At 36.0% G+C, this 24,115-nt stretch overlaps 1 protein-coding gene across 1 annotated transcript in view; it reads right to left on the bottom strand.

Moving 5' to 3' along the window:
* LOC150108451 (uncharacterized) overlaps positions 1-23,586 on the bottom strand; it is an 89,744-nt gene extending 66,158 nt beyond the window's left edge. Inside the window, exons 1-2 of the mRNA XM_090415852.1 lie at positions 22,551-23,586; positions 3,399-3,558 (exon numbers count right to left, since the gene is read on the bottom strand). Coding sequence (XP_090271978.1) covers positions 3,399-3,558; positions 22,551-23,474 — 1,084 coding nt within the window. The 5' untranslated portion in view covers positions 23,475-23,586. The remainder of the gene's footprint in view (positions 1-3,398; positions 3,559-22,550) is intronic.
* Between the last annotated feature and the right edge of the window lie 529 nt (positions 23,587-24,115).

Below are 24,115 nucleotides of genomic sequence, written 5' to 3'. Positions count from 1 at the left end.
CCTAACTTAAACAGATTCGATGGTCTATGTCTATCCCCTTTGTGAGAGATAGTATAAATCAGCTAATTTTTCCTAACTTTTGTAATTGTATACACATATATATATATATATAGTTTTTTTAAATAAGTTTAGAAAATTTAAAGACCGTTTTCAGTTATCTTTAGCTACTTAGGTGAATATGTCAGTTATCATTTAATTAGCCTTTGTACTTGTATTGATGATGACTCAGGCAAAAATTCTACTAATAAAGAATATTTTACGTGAGTTAATTCCATTATTATAATTGTGACAAGTTCCAAAAGAGTGGCAAGGGGACAAAATTGTTCCACTTCATAACAGGGATGATAAGACTGTAGCTTTGTGGTGTTTAGCATTAGATGGCATTGTGTGTTGACGGTTACAGTTTCGCTGTATATAGCTGGAGAATTAAATAATGAAGGCTACAAGTTATGTATGGTGGAGCGCCCTCCCACAATGAGTCCTTGGACTCTTTGGAGGTGTCACATAATAATAATAATAAATTGGAGCAGATGGGGTTAGATAATGTGTAGATTAGCAAGTTGGGCAGATGAATGGCTATCAGATGGATATCAGAAATTTGTGTATGGGGTATCATATTCCAAAGAGGAAAGTAACTAATAGTGTCCTACAGGGTCTATTTGGGGTCCATTATTGTTTAACTTGTATATTAATGATACTGGGATGGTTTAATTGGAAATATGCAACTGTTTACAAACCAAAGATAGGGAATAATGAGGAGTCAAGCAAATGTTGTAGCCCAAAAGGAGATGAATACTGTATGAGTGGGGATACCAGTTCAGTGTGTCAATGCATAAAGTTTTGAAATTTGGTAGGTAAGAATGGGGCGCATAAAATTAGTAGAGAAATTTTGAAGGAGGTGGATGAAATAAGAAATCTGAGTGTGGTGACAATGATGAGAAAGACCTTGTTATGCAGAAGTAAGGAAGTTATGGTTCTAATGTATAAGACTTTGGAAGATATTGTGAACTAGCCTGGATTATTATGTACAAATTTGGATTATCTGATTTTCATGGGGATGCAGATATATTGGAAAGGGTACAAAGAAGAAAACCAACTAAGGTAGTTTCGAATCACTCTCAAATGTCATTTGCAGAGCATCATGAAGAGGAACGGGGGGGGGGGGGACATGATTGAGACATTTAAGCTAGTAAGGGTTGTTACCAAGTTAATGTGGAAGAGATTTCACAGAATGGAGAAAGACAGGGATATGAAGAGCCCTTCTCTAGAAATTGTATAAAGAGAGCATGAGCAAGAGAAGGGGGAGAGTGGTGAGTAGGTTCTTTGTGGGGACAGCAGCTAGTGAGTGAAATACAAACATGTTGACTAGTTTAAAAGGAACAGTTTGATGAACTCTGACAGTGGAGATGAGTCTCAACTCCATGGAGGTTTGGTACTAATAATAACAACAAACATCACTGAAAACCACGGGACAGGTCTAATGTTTTCAATGAAAGTATAATATTCATTTATCAATTCATTTCAGCATTTAAAAATAATGTTTAGTCTATCATTTGAGTTATGTAGTTCAACCTTCTCAAAATGAAACAAGGGCTAATTCTTCAGTCACTAGATCGCTTCAAAAATACAAAAAAAAATCATTTCTTTTTTTCTTTACTTAAATCTTCATAGTACCCATTCAGAGTGATAAGTAGTTTATCATCATTCAATCTGATATGATGCTTAGTTTCTTATGCCTGTTGAAAGCATATATCATGGGATAGTTAGTCTGCTTGTTTTGTTGAAGAAATAAAAATACTATCATCTTCTAAAACCAGCTAACTTACTCCTACCTCAAAAAAAGCCAAAGTTGCTCTACACAAATGGAATTTAAACTTATGTCTCTTTCAGGCAAGTAGCACAATCACAGAAATCACATAGAAATACATACAGAAGAAATATAATAACATGGAATATTAATAATTGAAATGTGGGTAATAAATAAGGAATCAAGAAAAAGAATTTTGGCATTTGAAAGAACTTGTTACAGGAAGGTTCTAAGAATAGGATGAGTACAGAAAATCTCCAATGAAGAGCTCTATCAGAAGATACAACCAAAACAGAATCTAATGCAGAAGAATATAAAACGGAAGCTGCAATTATTTGGACACATCTGTAGAATGAGTGAGGACCAGAAGATAAAGACATTTATGTTTGGTATTTTGGATAGTTTAAACAGAAGAAGTAGACCATACAGAGAATGGATAGATGATATAAAAGACTGGTGTGGAATGGGTGTACAAAAACTGCAACACTGTGCACTGGACAAAGAAAGGTGGAAGAAGATAGTGAAGCAAGCATTGGACATCAACGGGCAGTGAGCCCATAGTTCGTGATGATGAATGTTAATAATTAACAATGAGATGCACAATATTTATAAGATGCATGCAGCACACAAATCATGTTTCCTTAGCTGCTTTATATTATCCAATATCTCCAGGGAGTCAACCTACATCAAGGAACACTAAACATCACCCACATCAGCTGTCATACCTTCCCTCTAACTTATTCACACTAGATGCACTCACTACTTCAACAGGCAAACTGTTCCACTCACTCACTGACTGCTCTGCAAGAAAAAAACCAAAATCTAGCTCCCACCCATTTCTTAACCACACAACCTTCCATCGATGCCTCCTTGTTCTTTCTCGACCTTCCATATAACAAAAAATTTCATCAGTCAAAATCCTATAACACCGTTTTGGAAGTTTATAGCCTTCTATCTTATCACCCCCACTTTCTTCTGTTTATCAGCATCTGCCATCCACACACACACTCACTCTCTCCTCATAATCTCCATTCCATAATCGAGATATGTTTGTTGTTCTTTTAGAACATTTTCCAAAGCTAATTTATTCACTCCAAACTCAAGAGACCAAATCTGTGCACAGCAGTCATACAGTTATATTTAAGGCCATCTAAAGAAGCAAGACGACTTCCTTATCCTTACGTTTTAATGTATGTTTCAACATCATTATCATCTGAGTTGTATGTGACCTTTGAACTTTCCTCTCTTAAATTCCTCTCCACCACAACTCCCAGCCTTATCAGTTTTTTTTTTTTTTCTATCACAGCATAATCCCACCAAAATAATATGCTCCTGGAAATCTCATCACACCAAAGTGAAAAACTTGACACATTCTAACACTAAATTGACAGTATTATCATTTGCCCACAGTTCTGGCTTCTTCAAATAATTTTGTAAGTGTTATATATCAATAGCATCCCTAACTGCAAAATATAGCACAATTTATAGCATGTCCATTACTGAAATAGTAGTATTCCTGAATAATCAAATTTAATAAGCATTATTAAACTTATCTTGAATAATCAAATTTATTGAGTATTATTAAACTTACCTTGCTTATTTAAATTATTCTTTATTTCCAAAATATTTTCATTCATCTTGCTTAAAAGTGCATTCCCATCTCTATATTTGCAAGAAAACCATATAAGTAACACCAATGCAATAAAAACAGAAATATAGCGACACATCCACACTCTATAATAAACAGGGCCCTATAAAAATTTTTAAAAAATCAAGCTGTAAAATAAAAAAATAAACTTACTTTAGCAAAACATTGAATGCTCTTGACACAAAATTAATTAAATAGTTATTTTTCAAGGAAATAAGTCACCAACTTCATTAATATGGAGTAAAGAAAGCCTAATTATTAACATTTGAAACGAGTTTTGAAATGAAAAAATCTTTAGCTTTAAACGTGTCCAAAGCCTTTAACAAATCTGAATTTCCCTCCAAGTTCAAAGTTTTACGAATAATAATAATAAGCATGGAACAACTGAAATAGTCATATAAAGTAAAAATCATATAACAAAAAATTCAACAGTGAGAAAAAAAGGTTATCATAACAAATATTTATAAACAAGTAAAAACATCTAAAAAGATAGAAGATTTCTCAAAGATCAGTAAATAGCATAATTAAGTTTTACTTTATATCAGTATTTATAATGCAATAATTTTAATGAAATTAAATAGCATATTTTTTGACAATTTAAAAATGGAAAAATGTTTAAACAAGTTTACTAATGTTACACCTGATATCTTGAGAATATAATACTCTCAGTTATCATGGTGTAACATGAAAATTGAATAACATAAATAAAAACCCCTGCATAAAAGGAACAATTTAATTAATAAAATATTCTTGCATCCAGTATAAATTGAGTAAAATATAAAGGTCTATTGTTTAGTTAAAATAGCAAGAGAAAAGAATGTATTAAGATGTATTATGACTAAACAAGGAATTTGTATTAAATAAGTAGCTAACTAAGAATTAATGTTGTAATGCAATTAAGAATGAAAGAGTTAAGTACATAAGTGGAAAAGAATGAGTCATGAAATACGCTATGTGAGAGGCTACAGATTAAGCATTAAGTAGAATTCTGAGAAAGGTATTTGAAAGGGGTTAAGATAGAGGCTAACAAGAGAAATAACGGAATATCGCTTAGGGCCTATACCCGGATAGAAACTTCATTACGAGTTGCCGATCAAAATGACGTATGGCGGCAAAATGCTACCCAATTGGTAGACAGACGAAAAACAAGTAGGAGGCGGGAGAAAGAGGTGAGAAAGGGCGCCGTTAGGGACGCAGCTATAAAAGGGTAGGTAAACCCCCCCTCGTGGCTTTGGAGGGAAGAGTAGGCTCTTTGGGTTTTTTTGGAGAAGACGTTTAGATAGTCAAGGAGGCTTGAGGCTTTTTGCCTTTTGCCAGAGGAGAAGAAACGTTTGGATAGTCGCAGTGGTTTTAGTTTGGTTTTCTAGTGGATTTCACGGTGTTCCTGAGTGGAGAGATATGGCTTATATCCTCATGCCACAACAAGGAAACGAAGGTGAGAGGGAAAGCTATTCCCGTATTCCTATGTAGAAAGCGAAATATGCCATAGAGTCATTGGAAGCTGTGAAGATATCGATGTCCTCGTTTCGGATAGTACAGCCGACCGCGCAGATGTTTGTATAGCCCTGAATTGCAAGAAGTTATAGCAAGCAAGTTCGTTCAGTAGAAGGTAAAGGCCCGTAAGTGAAGCTAAAGAAAGGTATTGTGAATTTTATCTTATGTTAACTAGAAGTTGTTTGTGATAGGTACCTTTGTCACAATACGGAACTGTTAAAGTGATTAGGGAGAAATTATAATAGGACTTTAGAATTTGATAGAGAGTGTTAAAAGCAAGCTAACTAGTGTTGATAATTTGTGAGTAATTAATTGTCCTATGAATCTTGAGTGCCTACTATATTGTAAAAGGAAAGTTAATGACATAGTTGTGTGTTAATGAAGCGAATGGTTTTGTTAACCTTGAGTTTGATTAGTGTGAATTGAATAATTAAGTAGCCTGAGGAATTTGAATGCCTGATGTAATGTGTAGAAAATCGGAATCGTCATAAGTATGTGCTAGAGTAGTTAATGATTTTGTTAGTGTACTTGAAGTTTAATAATCTAATAGAGTGTAGTAATCTAATTTGTCCATGTTAAGTGAATTTATGTTTTGTATGAAATTTTGTGGCAGCATGATTGTAGTAACTTTTGTCGAGTCATAGCCCAACCACTTGTATTAAACTGATTTTAGTGTGTAGGTAATTTAGTTGAGTATTTTGAAATGTATCATGTTTAGAGAAATAATAAACCTTTTGTTTAATGATATAAAAGTTGTCTGATATTGCTAATCCAATGCACCGCTTAGAAACATTCGAGCCTAATCACGCGGGGAATTAATGTTAAGAAACGGGAAGTTTAAGAGATTAATGTTGAGTAACAAGAATTAGTGTCACGACTGCAATAGTTACACTTTCAGATATTTGAGTTCTTTTTCTCTGTTTATGTATATAATATCCTAAACTAAATATCCCAAAGGGTGCAGTAAAAATACAAATTACTAGGGATACTACGGGGAGCAATAACTCAGATATTAGTAGAAAATTCGGTGATATCTTGAAGGTAGAAGTTAGAAGAATATAGGCGAAGGCAATTTGCAAGATAAAGACTAAAGATGATAAGTTGGGACATAACACTAACAGTAAGAGTTCAGAAATTATTATTATTATTATTATTCAGAACCTGCATGGAATCATGGGGTCCCAAGACATTATGAGAGGCCCATCTTGAACACAATCCATATTATTCCTTAAATTATCTCACTACCCTATTAGGCAATATATTTTGTGATCCAAGCACCCTTCAATGTAAACAAGTTATTTCTCACCTCTTACTCACCACTTCCTTTTGCAGCATCCATGGATGGCCACCTTGTCATTCTTCCTTTCCCTTTTTCACTATCCAAAACGTCAATACACTGTCTGTAATGCATTTAACAGTAGCACTCAATCCTGTAACCACTTCAACAGTTTAAATGTCTCAATCACATCACCTCCTTGTCTTCTATATACCAAACTCTGCAATATGCATGCCCTCAATATATCCTCATAACAATTCTTTCTTTTAATGTTACATGGTGGTCAGCATTCATAGTGATGAATTTATGGAAACAAAAACACGTGTCAGAGTAATTACTTATTTTCTTAATTTTCCTATTTTCTTATTTTATTTATCTTATTATAATTTTATTTTTTTATTTTCTTAATTAGAAGTAAAGTAATTACTCCAGCACATACGTTTTTGTCTCCATAAATTCTTCACTATATATCCTCATACCAAACATTATATTGTCTCCTAATATCATTTTTGTCATCTACCCCTTATCCTCATCAAGGTTAATTCATACTCATCAAGTCCCAGTGACCAGATCTGAGCACAATCTAGATGTGGCGCTTAATACAGTGGAATCACCACTCTTATTTCTGATGGACAATGCAATAATCCTCAATATCATCTTTACAATAAAAAGTTCCGTAAATTGCAAACTTGATCAACCATCAACCCCCCAAGATCCCCAGACTTCCTCTAATGTAGTCCAACAACAGAGTATGCAACTTTCCATGGATAGATCCCAAACCTCCAGCCATTGCATTCAGTTGCATTAAACTGACATCCCCATTTTTTCATTCATCCCCATTTATTTCACCACCTACCAAGTTTATTCAAATCCTCCTGAACAGCCACAACATCAGCACTATTAGTAATAACCTTCCCCACTTTATATCATCTGCAAACAAATGAATATCCTTTTGCAATCAAGTGTCAATGTCACTCACATAAAGTTCAAACAGCAGAGGTCACAATACTGAGCCCTGTGGAGCCCTTGATGCTACTCCCTCATGCACAACTCTGATCTCTATCAGACAGCCAATCTGCAATCCAGTTCAATAATTTAACATCTAAACCAAATACTGTGATTTAAATACCAATGCATCATGTGACATCCTTGATGCCTTTATGAGATCTAAAAATAAAAAATAAAGATTGTATATGCCTTTTCTTCACCAACCATTCTTCTTCTTACTTTATTAAATAAAGGCAATCAAGAACTCCTTTAACAAATCCATGTTGACCTTCATCTGCACAATTTTGTATATAATCTCTCACTAATTCCTTCAAATCTTATGAAGGGTGGTCTGAAAAGTTCTAGGCCTTGACCATAGATGGCAACACTATCAACAAGATTCTTTTTTTTTAAGTTGGTACATCTGTCATAAGCATCCAGGTGAAATTGCAAGTCATTCTATCAAGTAGTTTTATATAGCTGTCTGAAGGCAAAAGTGTTGTCTGTATCCCCTGAAACGGATAAAATTGAGTATTGTGTGTTATAAAAATTCTTTGTAAAAGAAAGGTTACCGCCAAAGGAAATTCATTTGAAGTTCATAAAAGTTTATGGGCACTCTTCTCCTTCATTTTCGACAATTAAGAAATGGGCTGCCAAGTTTAAATATGGCCATACCAGCCTTGAAGATGATCCATGTGAAGGACGTCCAAAAAGTGTAATAACACCACCAGAAATCATTCATCAAGTGCATGATATGGTATTGGATGACCGGCAAGTCCAAGTGCATGAAATTGCTCAGACTATAGGCATTCAAAAGAATGTGTAGGATATATTTTGCATGAAGAATTGCAAATGAAAAATCTTTGTGCAAGATGGATGCCAAGCTTGCTCATAGCAGATCAAAAACTTGCTTGCATGAAAATCTCTGAACAGTACTTGGAGCATTTTAACAAGAATAAAAACTGATTTTGTGCATCGATTTATTACTATGGATGAGACTTAGTTTCACCATTACACACCAGAATGCAAACAGTGGACAGAAGCCAGTTGTTCAGCGCCAAAGAAGTCAAAGTCGGTTCAATCACAAGGAAAGGTTATGGCATCGGTGTTTTGGGATGCTAAAGGCATTTTGTTTATTAATTATCTTGAAAAGAGTAAAACAATAACCAGGGAATATTATTCCAATCTTTTAACCAGACTAGATGAAAAAATTTTTGAGAAAAGACCCAGTTTGGCATAAGAAAAAAATCATTTTTCATCAGGACAATGCACCTGCCCATAAAGGTGTTTTGGCAATGGGAAAATTAAGGGATCTGCACTCTGAATTATTGGAACATCCACCCTTTTCCCCAGATTTGGCTCCCTCTGTCTTCTATCTCTTCCCAAAACTAAAACTCTTCCTTGCTGGTCAGCGTTTTTCTTCAAATCAAGAGATGATTGCAGCTGTAGAGGGGTATTTTGCAGATCTGACTGAGAACCACTACAGGGACGGGATAATGGCGCTGGAATAAATGTATTAGTCTTAAGGGAGATTATGTTGAAAAATAAAAATAATTTTGAAATTATAAATTCATTTTTTCGTTGTTAGGCCAAAAACGTTTCAGACCACCCTTGTACCTACAGAAGAAATAAAACTAGTCTATAGTTAACACATTCCACTACCATCCACATATGCAATGGCATATGGATGGCAGTAGTAATCTTAGCAATCTTACCCTCCTTCCATTTCTTGGACACCTTACCCATAGCCAGACTTTCACTGAACAGCCAGGTCAATGGAGCTGCCATTTCCCTGGTACATTCTCTTAAAATAAATAAATGGCAAAATCCCATCCAGTCTGACTTACTTATTGACTTCCAGAGTGCTTAGTGTTCAAAAAACATTTTCCTCATGTGATATCTAAACCTTCTTCATCCCATTAAGTAATTATTATTATTATACCATATCTCCATGAAGTCTGTAGCCTCATTGTAGGAGACCCACACTAACTTTCATACAGACACTCTTACATCCACAGATGACCTTTAATTCTCTGGCTGTTTATCATATATAGAAAATTTTCCTTTGCTTAAATTTTATAAAACCAATTTAATAAGATTCTATTATGTACCTTCTTTTCTGCATATCAACTAAAGTTTGCAATCCATACACCTTCAACCTCTCCTTATAAGGAGCATTCCACAAACCTGTCAATAGCTTGGTCACTCATCTCTTAATCCTCTCTACCACCACTTGATCTCAAGAAACCCAGATGACCAAATATGTGCACAGTAGTCAAGATGTAGCCAAATCATAGCCTTATAAACAGTGATAACTTCCCTATCTTTACTTCTTAGCATGTTTTTTAACATTCAAGTAATCCTTTGAGCTATTTTACCAACTTTTACAATATGTCCTCTGAATTTCAACTCTCTGTCCACCATTATCCCCATGTCCCTAGCTTCATCAGTTTCCTGCAATCCAGCACTATCAATGTGATACACATTCATAGTGAAGAATTTATGAAGACATAACACGTTAGAATAATTACTTTACTTAACATTAAGCAAGTAACAATCTAAATGTCGATTGTTACTTGCCTCTGGCGGGAAAAAAAAAATGGAACCACACAAAAAAATATCTACAGTCCTTTTGTATTTTCTTCTGTCTGGGATTGTTCTGATTACTATATGGGTTGAAGATGGTCCACCACATTCTTGGAATAATTAATCCATCATTTTTGTTCAGATTTTGATGATGTTTTAGCATTTCACAAGCTTCTTTGAATTTTCTTTAAAACCAGGTTTTGGTGTAGTGTAGGGACTTGCTCCTTTCCAGTAGGCCTGTTTTACCATAGTGGAGGTGTTTAATGTGGGTTCATCTTTTCTGATTGGAATGGCATGTCCTGTTTCCCCTATGTAAGGTAGGTTACAGGTATTGAATTTTGTACACCCCTGGGTGGGCAAGGGTATGGAAAAGGATCTTTGGAGGAGCTAAGTAAATTTCTTAATTTTGCTGAGGGTTTGAAGCTTGTCTTGATGTTGTATTTAAGTAGTGTTCTATTTTATCTGAAATGCTCCTAATATAGTGTATGGCTATGACATTCTTGTAATCTTTTTTGCTTTTAATGGCATTGTTATGGAGGATCTTGTGAGCTGTTTTTTTTTTTTTTTTGTAGCCATTTTTTACAAATGTTTGGCTAATGATTTCAAATTCTTGGTTCAGAGCTTGTTCATTGGAACAAATTGTTAGGGCTCTGTGTTTGAGGGTGATGATGACTCCTAGTTATTGTGTTGGGTGGTTGTATGAATTTTTAATGCATGTATTGGCCTGTGTGTGTAGGTTAGCAGTAGACAGTGAAGGAGAGGCAGCCTGAGGGAAGACATTTACCATCCTCCATAATAATGCCATTAAAAGCAAAAAAGATTAAAAGAATGAAGGAGAGGCAGCCTGAGGGAAGACATTTTACCATCATCCATAACAATGCCATTAAAAGCAAAAAAGATTAAAAGAATGTCATAGCCATACCCTGCATTAGGGGCATTTCAGAAAAAATAGATAGAACACTACTTAAATAGAACATCAAGACAACTTTCAAACCCCTAGCAAAATTAAGAAATTTACTTAGCTCCTCCAAAGATCCTCTTCTTCCATACCTTGCCAACCCAGGAGTGTACAAAATTCAATACCTGTAACCTACCTTACATAGGGGAAACATCCCAATCAGAAAAGATGAGCACAAACACCACATTAAATACCTCCACTATGGTAAAACAGGCCTATCAGACCACACACTCTAAACATGCCACAGAATTGACTGGAAAGGCAGCAAGTCCCTACACCGCACCAAAACCTGGTTTGAAATAAAATTCTAAGAAGATTGTGAAATGCGAAAACATCATCCAAATCTGGGGTGCAATTCTAGTTCGCCTCCTCGTGGTGCACCCTGGGTCATGCCAAAGAGCTAGAGCGACTGGCGGCCAGACCATTGTGCAATCTCCTGACCATACTTATATCTCATTCAAGAATCACATATCGAAACTGAAGATCAAGTTAAATCTAGAGCAATAATCCCTGGCTATGACATTCTCAGGATTACTTACAGTCGTAGCTATGGCAACATAACATATGTCCGAAATGGTATTGAGAATGCTGTGCTGATATCTTCTTCGACTGATGACGAAATCCATAAGATCGCTGTTAAAATAGCAGACATTACGAGTGTGAATGTATATAAACCACCTGCCGCTGTTTGGCCAAATGATGTTCTACAGACATACTCCCACCCAACAGAGTACTCTGGGGACTTCAACAGTCATCATACTTCTTGGAAATACGATCGGAATGATCAAAACGGGGAAATATTAGCTGAATGGGCAGATCAACACAGTCTTCACTTGGTTTTTGATGCCAAGGAAAAAGGCACCTTTAAATCAAGAGCCTGGAATAAGGAATATAACCCAGATTTGACATTCGTCTCCACTGATTGTGAAAATCAACCTCTACAGACTTTCAGACATATTCTTGAGGTTTTTCCAAATAGCCAGCACCATCCCATCTTTATGGAATTAGGAGCCCAAATTCCAATGAAAACATCATTTCCTAGACCAAGATGGAATTTCCAAAAAGCCGACTGGGAAAACTTCACTGCGGATCTAGACGCACGCCTTAGAAGAATTCCCCCAACTTATAAAAACTATACATGGTTCACATTCCTCAAGGCTACCGAAAAGAATACATGCCTGGATGGACCAATGAAAGTGAATCCCTGTATCAGGAATTCCTTGAAAATAAGGATCCTGAGATAGGAGAAGAACTACTCTACAGTCTCAACGCTGCTTGTAAGGAAAAGTGGATTCAAATAACTGAAAACATAGATAAATTGAAAGCCAAACAGCTATTTTTCTGGCATCCTTAATAATAATTAATTATTATTAGTTTTTGCTTACTGGCAGGGCAGTTGAACAACAAGGGATTTGTATTCCCTTAATTATTATTATGAAAACATAGATTTCAAACACTCTAGTAAAAAAGCCTGATCGCTACTTAAAAAGCTTGGTTCAAGCCCCTCTGTACCAAAGAAATCTCCTCTTGTCGATCCGAATCAGATAGCTACTCATATTGTTTTGCTTTCTAGAGCTGCGATAGATAAAGAACATACTAAAGAGGTAAAATGCAAACTAAAGACTATGGAATCTGTAACTCAAAAGAATTAACAATTCTCTTTGCCTTTTTCCCATGAGGAAATATCCTCGGTGCTTCAAAATATCAAAATGGGGCGGGCTCCTGGATTTGACAATGTTCATAATGAATTCCTGATGCACTATGGACCTTATGCAAAATCGTGGCTGGCTAAAATCTTGAAAGTGGCTGCATTCCTAATTTAAAAGGACAAAAATCATTGCTGTGTTAAAACCAGGTAAGCCAGCAGACAGAACTGAAAGCTATCACCCCATAGCCCTTTTAAGTGCAACCTACAAATTGTTGGAGAGACTAATATTGAACAGGATCAGTGATAAAATTTTGGAACGTGTTCCAATAGAACAAGCAGGGTTCAGAAAAGATCACGGCTGCACAGATCAAGTTCTCAGCTTAACAACCTACATTGAAGCAGGATTTCAAAGATGCCTGAAGACTACTGCAGTCTTTATTGACTTAATAGCGGCTTACGATACTGTTTGGAGGGAGGGACTCACATATTAATTTCTTAAGGTCATCCCATGTAAAATATTGGGTCATCTCCTAAACAACTTACTGTGTGATCTATATTTCAGGGTAGTCACCGGAGGAAGCATCAGTAAACAGAGAGTGCTTAAGAATGGATTACCTCAGGGCTCAGTGCTCACACCAGTGCTTTTTAGCCTTTACATCGCAGATGTTCCTGAAACAGCCAGCAGGAAGTTTGCTTATGCAGATGATCTAGCTTTGGAGATCAGCGACAAGTCTAACAAAAGAACTGAAGAAATATTGACAAATGATCTGTCGGCTTTATGGCAGTTCTATAAAAAATGGAGATTAACACCAAATTCTGGTAAAATCAAATGTTCTTGCTTTCACCTGAACAATAGCCTTGTAAATCAAAAACCAGAGATATATGCTGATGGAATATTAATTTTGTTTAATCCGACACCTAAATATCTGGGAATAACTCTGGATAGAACTCTGACATATAAACAGCATATGATTAATATCGTGCTAAAGTTCACACCATAGTTCAAAAGCTTTGTGGTACTATATGGGGCTCAAGTGCCACAACTCTGTGGTGCACTGCAATGGGTCTAGTTTACAGTGCAGCAGAGTATGGTGCTCCTGTCTGGCTCAATAGTTACCATGTCAATAAACTAGATACTCAACTTAACTCCACTCTGCATTTAATAACAGGTTGCATTAGAATGGCTCCCCGCTTTAAGCCATATTGCTCCTGCGAAACTGCGATGACAGGAAGCCTTGCTTCGTGAATATAAAAGACTTTTAAATAAGCAAAATCTCCCAATACATGAATTTATTCCAGTTGCTTTATCCAATAGACTAAAATGCAGAAGACCTGCCATAAAAACCGTCTGTAATCTTCTTAGCCAGAATGATATGATGAGTAGATGGGATGTACTGTGGTCCCAAGCAGTATCACCTGAAATTCGCAATCACATAAACATCTTCCAAAAACCATCTGCATTTGACCTGCCCAGGAATATATGGACGACAGCAAACAGGATTCGTACAGGCCATGGTGTATATGGAGACTTACTTTCAAAGTGGGGTAAGATACCAAATCCCCACTGTCCCTGTGGAGCCAAGACCCAAATCATTTACCATATAGTACAGGAATGCGAGCTGACAGCATATCCAGGTGACTTTAAGGATATCTTTGACCTATCCCCAGAGGCGATCAACTGGATCAAAAACCTAAATGTTAAAATATAACAAATCTTCTATCTGATGCTTGTCATAAATTTAATATTTGTATTTGCCTGAATGTAGATTTTTTTTTTTAATCATATATGTGTATCTTATCTATACTCATGTGTATTATATCTTATTATCTTTTAACCATGTGTACAAGCCATACGATAAATAAATAAATAAATCATCCAAATCTGAACAAAAATGGATTAATTATTCCAAGAATGTGGAGGATCCATATAACAACCAGAATAACCTAGACAGAAGAAAATTTAAATATGAAAGGACTGTAGATATTGTTTAATATAGTTCCATTTTTTTTTCCACCAGAGATAAGGCTAGGATAAATAATTAACAAACATTTAGATTCATTTTACTTTTGATTAGTGCATCGGCATGTAGCTTGTATATTGTACATATGAATGTTTCCTGATGATGACCTTAATGCAGGGGTCGAAACGTCAATTGTTACTTGCTTAATGTTAAGTGAAGTAATTATTCTAACATGTGTACTGCATCTCCATAAATTCTTCGCTATGAATGCTGGTCACCATATGACCTTAAAAGAAAGAATGTGATACACAGCATGCAACCTTTTCAACCTGAGGTGCATACCCTTACGTTTTGCAACATTAAACTGACAACCATTATCCTTTGCCCACAATGCCAATTTATTTAAATCATCCTGCTGGATTTATTATTATTTCATATAATAATAAATCCTGCAGGATTTATTATTATATAAAATATAATTGATTGGTCATGTATGTTGGGTCTATACATGACCAATCAATGGGAGGTTGGTTGGTCAACCTATAGTATGTTAGTACAGTATATGGGAAGAAAATTGGGACACGAGGAAACTGTTCACATCGGATTTGAAGGTGTGTACATTATATTTCTTGGGAAACACATGGGAAGGAAGGCTATTCCAGAATGCAGCAGCAGGTATGAAAGAGGAGTAAGAAAAACTTATTCTATGAGTATGGAGTTTGACTGTGAAGAGATGTTGAGTGGTAGCTGCATGTATTTCAATGGATTTGGTAGAGAGAGAGAGGGAGAATTATTAATATTTCTAATTAAATGATACTTCTAATGAACATTTACCATGGAAATATTTATAGAAGGTGTATATAATAGATACTAATGCCTGTGTGAGAGTGGTTAGAGTAAGCTGGTAAGAGATGAGTTGTTAATCCGTCCGAGTGCTCTCTTCTGTATCACGTCGATTATTCTTAAGGAGCTCATAGAGGCACCCGCCTCTCCAGATGTTCGATGGATGGGTGGATTTGTGATTTGTATGAAGCTAATAGCTGTTCAGGAGTAAAGTAATGCCTTGAACAAAAGAGGAATCCTCATTTTCTGGATGCCAAGGAGGCAATAGTTGCAATGTGTTTATGCCAAGAGAGTCATGATGTCAAGGTAATTCCAAGAAGAAAGAACTCCCCTTGCCTAGAGATTTTGGTGTCAAAAAGTAAATCTGGGATAATATGTTTTTTTTTTTTTTTTTTTTTTTTTTTTTTTGCGTGTGGGAAATGAGGCAGAACTGCATTTTGTAGTGGTTGAAATTAACAAGGTTATCCAAGTTCCATCGAAAAATAGTTTGGAGATTTAGTCTTACAGAGGATGTTTTTCTGTGAACTGTGGTGGTTGATTTGATGCAAGGTTTGTCAAGCAAAAATGAATGTAGTGGTGTACTTGTGGCAAAACTGTGTATTGGATTGGTGGTCAACTGGAGCAGGTCATTGATGTATAGAAGAAAGAGGTGAGAGGACAGAACCTTATGGAACATCAGCATTAGTTGCATAGTTAGAAGATAGGAAACTGTCAACCATCACAAGTAATGTGCATCTGGTGAGAAAACTGCAAGTGGAGGTGACCCAATTGCAGAACTCATGGGACAGACCGAATGATGAAAACTTACTTAATAGGCCCTTGTGCCACACCTGGTCGAAAGCCTTGAAGATATCTAGTAAAACCACTTGGGATTAGAAGCCAAGTACTTTCAAGATAGCATAGAATTTTGCTGTTGATGGTTTTCTCCATTAGAAGACTGAGGTGAGAGAGAGAAATTGGGCATAGTTTGATGTTAAGGATTTATCAGTGAGAGAAGGCAGAGTTCTTAATGATAACCAGTTGCAGTGTGCTTAGTTCTTCATTTGTACAGCCTTGGAGCATCTTGTGGAGAACCAAGGTTTACTTTAGGGGGGGGGGTGAAAATTTAGAGTGGAATGGGGAATGAATGTGCTTTCATTCTTGAGAGGATTACTTCATTGATGCATTCAGTGCATATGTTTGGTTTGAAAATCGAAAGCATGATTCCAACCATGGGAACAAGACAGAAATCTCGGAGATCATCCCACTTGGCATTCTTATAATGCCAGGCGACCCTTAAATGAGAATAGCTGTGTGAGTGTTATTCAGTGGTGGAAGAGATAAGCACTAGGTTGTGGTCTGAGTTGCCTAAAGGAGATACAACCTTCACAGTATATTTGAAGGGATCATTAGTGAGGATTACTTTAGTGGGATTTGGGGTGTTTGGGATTATCCTGATACTCTGGAGGACATGTGAACAATTTGCATAAGGTCATTTGTGATGGCTCTCAGCATCTCTACCTGCTTGGTCTGTGCAGTTTAAGAAGGAAATTCAGATGATATTGTGTACACTGAAATTGTCAAGAAAGATAATCTCACTGCTAGGAGAGTTGGACTGAAAGATACTGACTTTCACAAAGAGGAAATCAAAGAGCTCTGAGTAATTGGTGGCATTTGGAGAGCAATACAGACAGCAAATGAATTTGACAGAGTGGAGCAGAGAGATTTTCAGCCAAAGTAGATCATGATTAAGATATTCTAAATTGAATGCTCTTTGGTATGGCTCAGAACAAGCATATGCACAAATGCCACCCTTGAGATATTAAATAGTGTGTATTTGGGGAAGTTCAGATGAGTAGTGCTTGGAGTCTGAAATTTGGGTTTCTGTCAGAAAAAGCAGATGGGATTTTGCAGAGTGGAGGTGGAAGTGGACACCGCTAGGGTTTGAGAAGAGACCATTTATATTTCTAAAGTGTATTGATTTACCATGTTATGTCAGCTCTGTTCATTTTTCTTCGAGTTGTTTGCAAAGTCATCGGCCTTGTTCACTTTGGGTAAAGGTAAGGTTGGGCTGTGCTCATATATGTGATGGGAGAGAAATGACTTTGAGGATGTTCATTAGTTGTAATGCACTGGCTGGTGTGTCACAGCTTACTTTCACCAGTCGCAGAAAGTCGTCCTGTCACTTTTTTTGTTCATAGGTCTGAAGCAGTGGCATCTGGTGATTTTGCGCTGCAGTCAAAACCAGATTTTTCTATTAGTTTGGTGATGTTTCCTTCAGGGTATCATTGCTTTTGGTGTGGAAGTTGAGGATAAGAGCACCATATTTTTTTGTTTTCAGGCTCAATCAAGTTATGCACCATTACACAATGAGGCTACTGAGTTGGCTGGTATCAGCAATGGGTCATTGTTTGTCTGTGCTGTTCATGGATCTGTTTCAGCTTGGTTTCAATTAATTTGATTTTGAAGGAGAAGGTCTGATCGATAGTAGTGAGGTGCTGCTCTAAGCTTTCAATGCATTTTTCTAGTTTGAGGAACTGTTTCACTGAAGGGAGGCACAGTGGGAAGAAGAAAGGCTGGTTCAGGTTCACAAGTTTGTATGCTGATTTGTCAATTTTTATGCATTGAACGTGTCACCATTGTGATAGAAATTGCATAGAAAGCCTTTTTTGTGTGTGTCTGTGACCTCTACTCTGCAGCTGCAACACAGCAATTGGGGAAGAACAAGCTGGATTCAGGCAAAATAGAGGCTGTCAGGATCATACCACAAATAGTTGAGAAATTGTGGGACAATTTCTCAACTATTTGTCAACTAAAACAGGTGAAAATTTTAACAAAGATCTGTATTTAAGTTTTGTAGGCCAGCAAAAGGCATATGACAAGGTACCAAGAAGAAAGATATTCAAAACGCTACAGTTATATGGTATCAGTGGGGCATTATATCAATCAATACTTAGTCTTTATTTGAGTTGTAAGTCAGCAGTTAGAATTGAAGGACGTACAGGGAGATGGTTTTATTATTAAATCTGGTGTCAGACAAGGATATACATTATCCCCTCTGTTATTCATTATCTATATGGATCACATTATGAAGGAAAGCAGTATTAAAGCTGATATCAAAATTGGAGATGTTAATCTCAGCTCTTTACTTTATGCAGATAATGCTATACTTTTAAATAAATCTAATACAAGTCTGCAAGATTCCCTGACTAAATTGAATAACTGTTGTAAGAAATTTGGTGTGAAAATCAGCAATAAGAAGAAGACAAAGACAATGAAAATAGGCAGAAACATTGAAAATATCAACTGCATCATGAATGGAGACCCTATAGAACAATAAAACATATAAAGTGTTTATGAAAATAGTAAATTAAATATGGAAATAGACAACAAAGAATCAACAAAGCTGGGTAGGAAGTCAACTGAGTAAATTTATATGGAATAAGAGAGAAATTGGTCAAAATAATAAATTAGCTGTACACAAGACAGTGATCAAACCAATTTTAACTTATGGATCTGAGAACTGGGCTAGAAATAAAACACTTGACCAGAGACCAAAGATATGAGAGTCCTGAGAAAGATTAGGGTGTGTGTGAATAGATGGCATCAATGGAAATATCATATTAAAAAACGAGGATATTAGGAAAGAACTTAACATTGTTAGCATCCAGGAATGTGTTAGCATTGCTAACCTCAGGTGGTATTGTCACTTAAACAAAATGGGAGAGGAAAGATTAGCAAAACAAGTGTTCTTCTTTGCTAGGTTAGTAGGAAAAAGATCCAGAGGAAGATCGAGACGTGGATTGATAGAGTAAAAAACACCTTAAAAGACAGAAATGTAAGATCTGATAATGTTGGAGTCTTGACAGATAACAGATTGATTTGGAGGAAAATTGTTGATAAGAAGTTAGTAATGATGTAAGCTCTATCATAATATCCTGTACGCTGCTTGAGGATACATGGCAGGAATTTGATGATGATGTTGACGACGATGGTGTAAAGTTATGCAGTTTGGCCTAATGAGATTTCCAGTGGCATATTATATTAGTAAGATTAAACTGACAGGGCTTGGGATCTTGGCATTTGAAGTTCAAAGGTCACATAGAAAAGTTGCAAATACAACTCAGAGGATAACTGCTATGTTAAAGCAAACCTTGACATATAAGGAAAGGAATCATTTTGCCTCTTTGTAAGGCCTTGATAAGACTGCACCTGGATTATTATGTGCAGATTAGGTTTCCCAGGTTCCAAGGGAATAAAGAAGGTGTGGAATAGGTGCAAAGAAAAGTTGAAGATTATATCCGGATTACGGTATTTAGATTATGAGAACAGATTGTGAGTATGTGGATTACAGACTCTGGTTAAAAGGAGAAAGAGAGGTGATATAATAGAGGTCTATAAGCTTTGTGGATGTTATAGGATATCATCTGATGAAATTTTTTGTTATATGGAAGGTCTGGAGAGAACATGGGGGGGGGCATCCATAGAAGTTAAATTTGTTCGCAGTCATGAAAGGTTTTTCTCTTACAGAGCAGTGTGTGAGTGGAATAGGGGTAGTGAGTACATCTAGTGTGAATGAATTTAAGGGAGGGTATGACCAGCTGTTTGGGTTATTCATAGCCTCTTCTGATGAGTCCTTGACTCCTTTAAAGATTTGGATAATAATAATCTGCCTGTGTGAGTGGGTTTCCTATATACTGAAAAGGACAGGTTACCATTATGCAGACAGGTGAACAAGGTGTTTAGAAAGGCCAGACTATTATTACTTTCCTTTTCCACTGTAAATTGGATTCTAGGGATAAAGGCTATTGAGGTGACATAGAAAAGTATCTAACATGTCTGGGCCACGAGACCAAATAGAAAAGACATCATCTACATGCCTCAACCAGATAGGAAATTTGAGAAGGGCAAAGTCAAGAACTTGACCAGTAGAGATAAAAGAGTGATAATTGCATTTGTATAAAGTCCTGATCAGGCTACAATTGGACTACTGTGCCCAGATCTGGTCACTTGGATTTGAAGAGGATAAATTAACCCTGGAGAGGTTACAGAGGTGGATGACCAAAATGATATCAGTACTTGGCAATGTTAATTATGAAGATAGACTAAAGGCCTGCAAATTAAAGGCTCAATAATTTCACTTTCCTCACCATTTTCTACTTCCCTTCCATTCTATATTCTCACCACACCTAAAATTACTCATAACCATCACACAGTTGTCACTCACTAATTATTTGCCTAAATATTTTACAGTCAATTACCTTCCTTAAAATTCCCTGGCTCAAAGCAACAACATTCCATTAATATTTTGGGCTCTCAATCACATTAAATAGGTTCATCAAAGCACTGCCATTACTATCATTTTTTCTCCTTTACTTTTAGAGATCATAACTTTCGCTATTAACAATACTTCTTCCCCTCTTTTACCTTCTGTCTTCTCAGAAAATGCTGTACTTTCAATACGTTATTACTGTCTGCATATTAGCAATCAATCATGCTTCACTGATACTAAGAGTTTGTAGTACTGAAAGAATTTGCATGTGTGTGTGTGTAAAATCAGTCAATTAGTGGCCTCTAATGCACCATACAATCTCACTTTCTTTTTGTATAATACTTATGCATATAACATCACATACCATTTCCAAGGTATCTAGCTTTATTCCACTTTGTGCAACCATCCACTTCATTCAATACTTATGCATATAACATCACATACCATTTCCAAGGCACCTAGATTTATTTTTTTGTAACTTTATTCCACTTTGTGCAACTACCCACTTCATTCACGTACTCCCCAGACATGAATCCCCCCCATCTCTCTGTGCCTTCTAGTCATCATGATAATCACTCTTCAGATAGAAGATTATTCATGGGTAAAAGGAAGGAAGAATGAGAAGGTATCCATGGAAGTTCTAAAAAATGGTATAAACTGAAGCAAGGAGCATATTTTACTCTTGACAAGTGAGAGGCACAGGTAGTTATTGGTAAATGTGGGAACATTATAGTATGGGGTCCCAGGACTCATTTTACGAGACCACTTGACACTAAACAGTCTACCTCACAAACATATTATTTTTGCCTATTAATTGCATTTGATGTCTGGTTGATTTGCCTATTTTGTAGGAGGGAAAATTCTGCTAACTCTATGATGAGACTACCTAACTCACCTTCAAACAAAAATGCCCAGGTCTTTTCCAACTAATGAGTGTATTTCACATTATTCTTCCAACTGTGTTATGGAGGAAGGTCTATGTATATGTATATACACATAGACTATGATCTTGAGGTGCAGGGTAATGAATATTGTGTTACACAGTGATAACCTCATGTGATGAGTCTTGGGATACAAGACAAGGAAATGCAAAACTATAGAAATCACTAGAGATTAACAAGTTCTAAGATAAGATTATCACCATTATGCACTATCAAGGGATGTGCAAGATACTATGATACTGCAAGTAAGCTTACATTATCTCTAGCTATGCATCAATATAGACAGGATTATCCACTTTATTAAACTGTAAATATGGAAAAAATAAAATTATGAGGGTGAAGGGGAAGAAAATATCCCACTTTAGAGAAAAATTCCCATACTATTCAGCCATTAATCAAACTCTAGCAGTCATTATTTGATTTGTTAACCATCCCTTTCAGCAGTGATGTTAATTACTAGACCACTGAGAATTGGAAGGGTACTGTAGTCAGATGAATTCACATTTACTCTACACAACTAGCAGAAAGAGTTTGGAGAACAAGTAACAAGATGTACCCATTCTATCGCACCTCAGTAGCATAAGCTGAAGGTCTGCAGCTCAGATCAACCCATTAATACCTCTAAAGAAACTACATTTTGGAATACATATATCCATTTTATGAAAATGTTACATTCCTACCCTGAAGATAATAGGTATTTTCAGATTAATGCACTTATCAGTCAACCCAGATGTCTGTTGTTGTAGCTTGAAAATAATGATATCAGTCATCTTCTCTGATTATCCCAGTTCCTAAATCTCAACCTGACTCAGAATTTGTGGGATGCCACTGAATGGTGATAATACAGGCAGTATCTGCAATCACTTACTGACAGTACTGTTGTACAAGAACAGATTCAAGTTATTCAAACCTGCCAAAAGACATGGAGATTCCACTACCAGTGAGGTAAAATTCGTTTACTGGCCAGAGCTACATACCACAGTTGTTCATGAAATCAACACAGCATCCTAATCAGTGATGAACAAATTACAAATTTATTTATCTTATTTTTAAAAAAAAAAAAAGTGTACTGAACTTAGAAAAATTTACAAACTCAGGGTTATCAATTAATTTTTGCTTTGAATGTGGATAAGATAAAGGTATTACTTACTAAATTATCAAACAAAACCCTCCTTTCCAGTTCTTCTGGCATACTTAATTCTGTTATTAATTTCTCTGCTAAGTAATTAATCACTAAAAGTAAAAACAGCCAAAAACGTGCTGCATTTGTACGCTGCGTAGACGTTAATAAACATGCTAAGAGCACAGATGCTACAAAAAAACTAAGTGAATAAAACCCAGTAAGGTGATCCAAAACAAGCCTTTCGAACTTTGAAAATCGATTAAATATTTCAAACAGCATTACACTCTGTTCTCTGGCTGCAGCTTGATATTCTTCAAATAAGTTTCGAACATTTTCTTTCGATTTTTCCAAAGCGTTATTCAGACTTTCACCATTTTTCAGTAATTGTTGCTGTTTGTTTAAAGATATCTGCTGTGACTTTAAAATCTTCTCCTGTGTGTATTCACTTATTTCTAACTGCTGACTGACCTTTGCAGATGTATCAGATAGTTTCAAGATGGTATCCTCTGTATGTTCTTGCCACACTTGATTTTGTAAAAAGAAACAAATACTTTGAGTGTGAGTGAAAAATTCCGTGTACGAAGCCCATGCCCTATCATTCATGTTTTTTGTACAATGTGATATTGCTTCATCTTTTGAACAGGGATAAGAATTCAGACCAGCTTTCTTCAAATGGCAGTTCGCAAAAGCAAGAGCCAAACGGCTTTGAATTTCATCGGTAAGATGTTTACATCCTTCATGAAGATCCGCAACCGCTTTTGTCCAACACGAATCATACCGTGCAGTTTCCTTGGTAACGGCATATCGTCTTCTTCCTTCATCAATATCGATAACAGAAGAAAATGTTCCCTTTTTTTCACTGAATGAAAACAGATCACCTTGTAAGCAATTTGGAAGTACTGATACGTAAACAATAACAATGATAATTTTGAAAAACAACAGCGTTTGCATAGCTAAAAATTCATATTCCAAATCAAAGACTCCTTTTTCTCAACAAAGAGATATCATACAGCACGTCAACTAGCTCACGAATTTATATCTTACAGTTGCCCAACACTACCGTTCAAAAACTTGTTTCACACACGGTTCACATAAACCGCGTGCAACACGATTATTAATCATGTTCTGTACACTATTCACTGATTGGCTGAGAATCAAATCGTCATATTACCTTCTAACAATGTTTGTAAAACTATCGACCACGCCAACGTAATTTTTAAAAATAATATAATAAAATTTAAAAAATTGCACCTTTCAAACAGATGCAGTAGATTCCTATGATTAGTAAAATATATATTTTAATAACAATAGGAATTGATTTGTAAATCTAGCTATATATATATATATATATATATATATGTTAAAGATACCAAGTAATTTTAAACCTGGTTTTACTCCATTTCCCAAGTAATATATATATATATATATATATATAATATTCATCAAAGCTTGATTTGCTTCCTCAGTCTTAAGAAAAGGCTGGTTATATTCCACTAATTCGGGCCCTACCCAAGGGCCTATGAGTTGCAGAAATACTTTCTGAAAATGAAAGCTGTGCCGAACAAAGCGGCCTTTTGCAGCTGCCCAATTTT

Source organism: Typopeltis vanoorti, chromosome 3, assembly GCF_054136105.1.
Source record: "Typopeltis vanoorti isolate ZY-2024b chromosome 3, IOZ_Tvanoo_1.0, whole genome shotgun sequence".
Lineage (NCBI taxonomy): Eukaryota > Metazoa > Arthropoda > Arachnida > Uropygi > Thelyphonidae > Typopeltis > Typopeltis vanoorti.
This window is presented reverse-complemented; position numbering and strand designations above follow the sequence as displayed.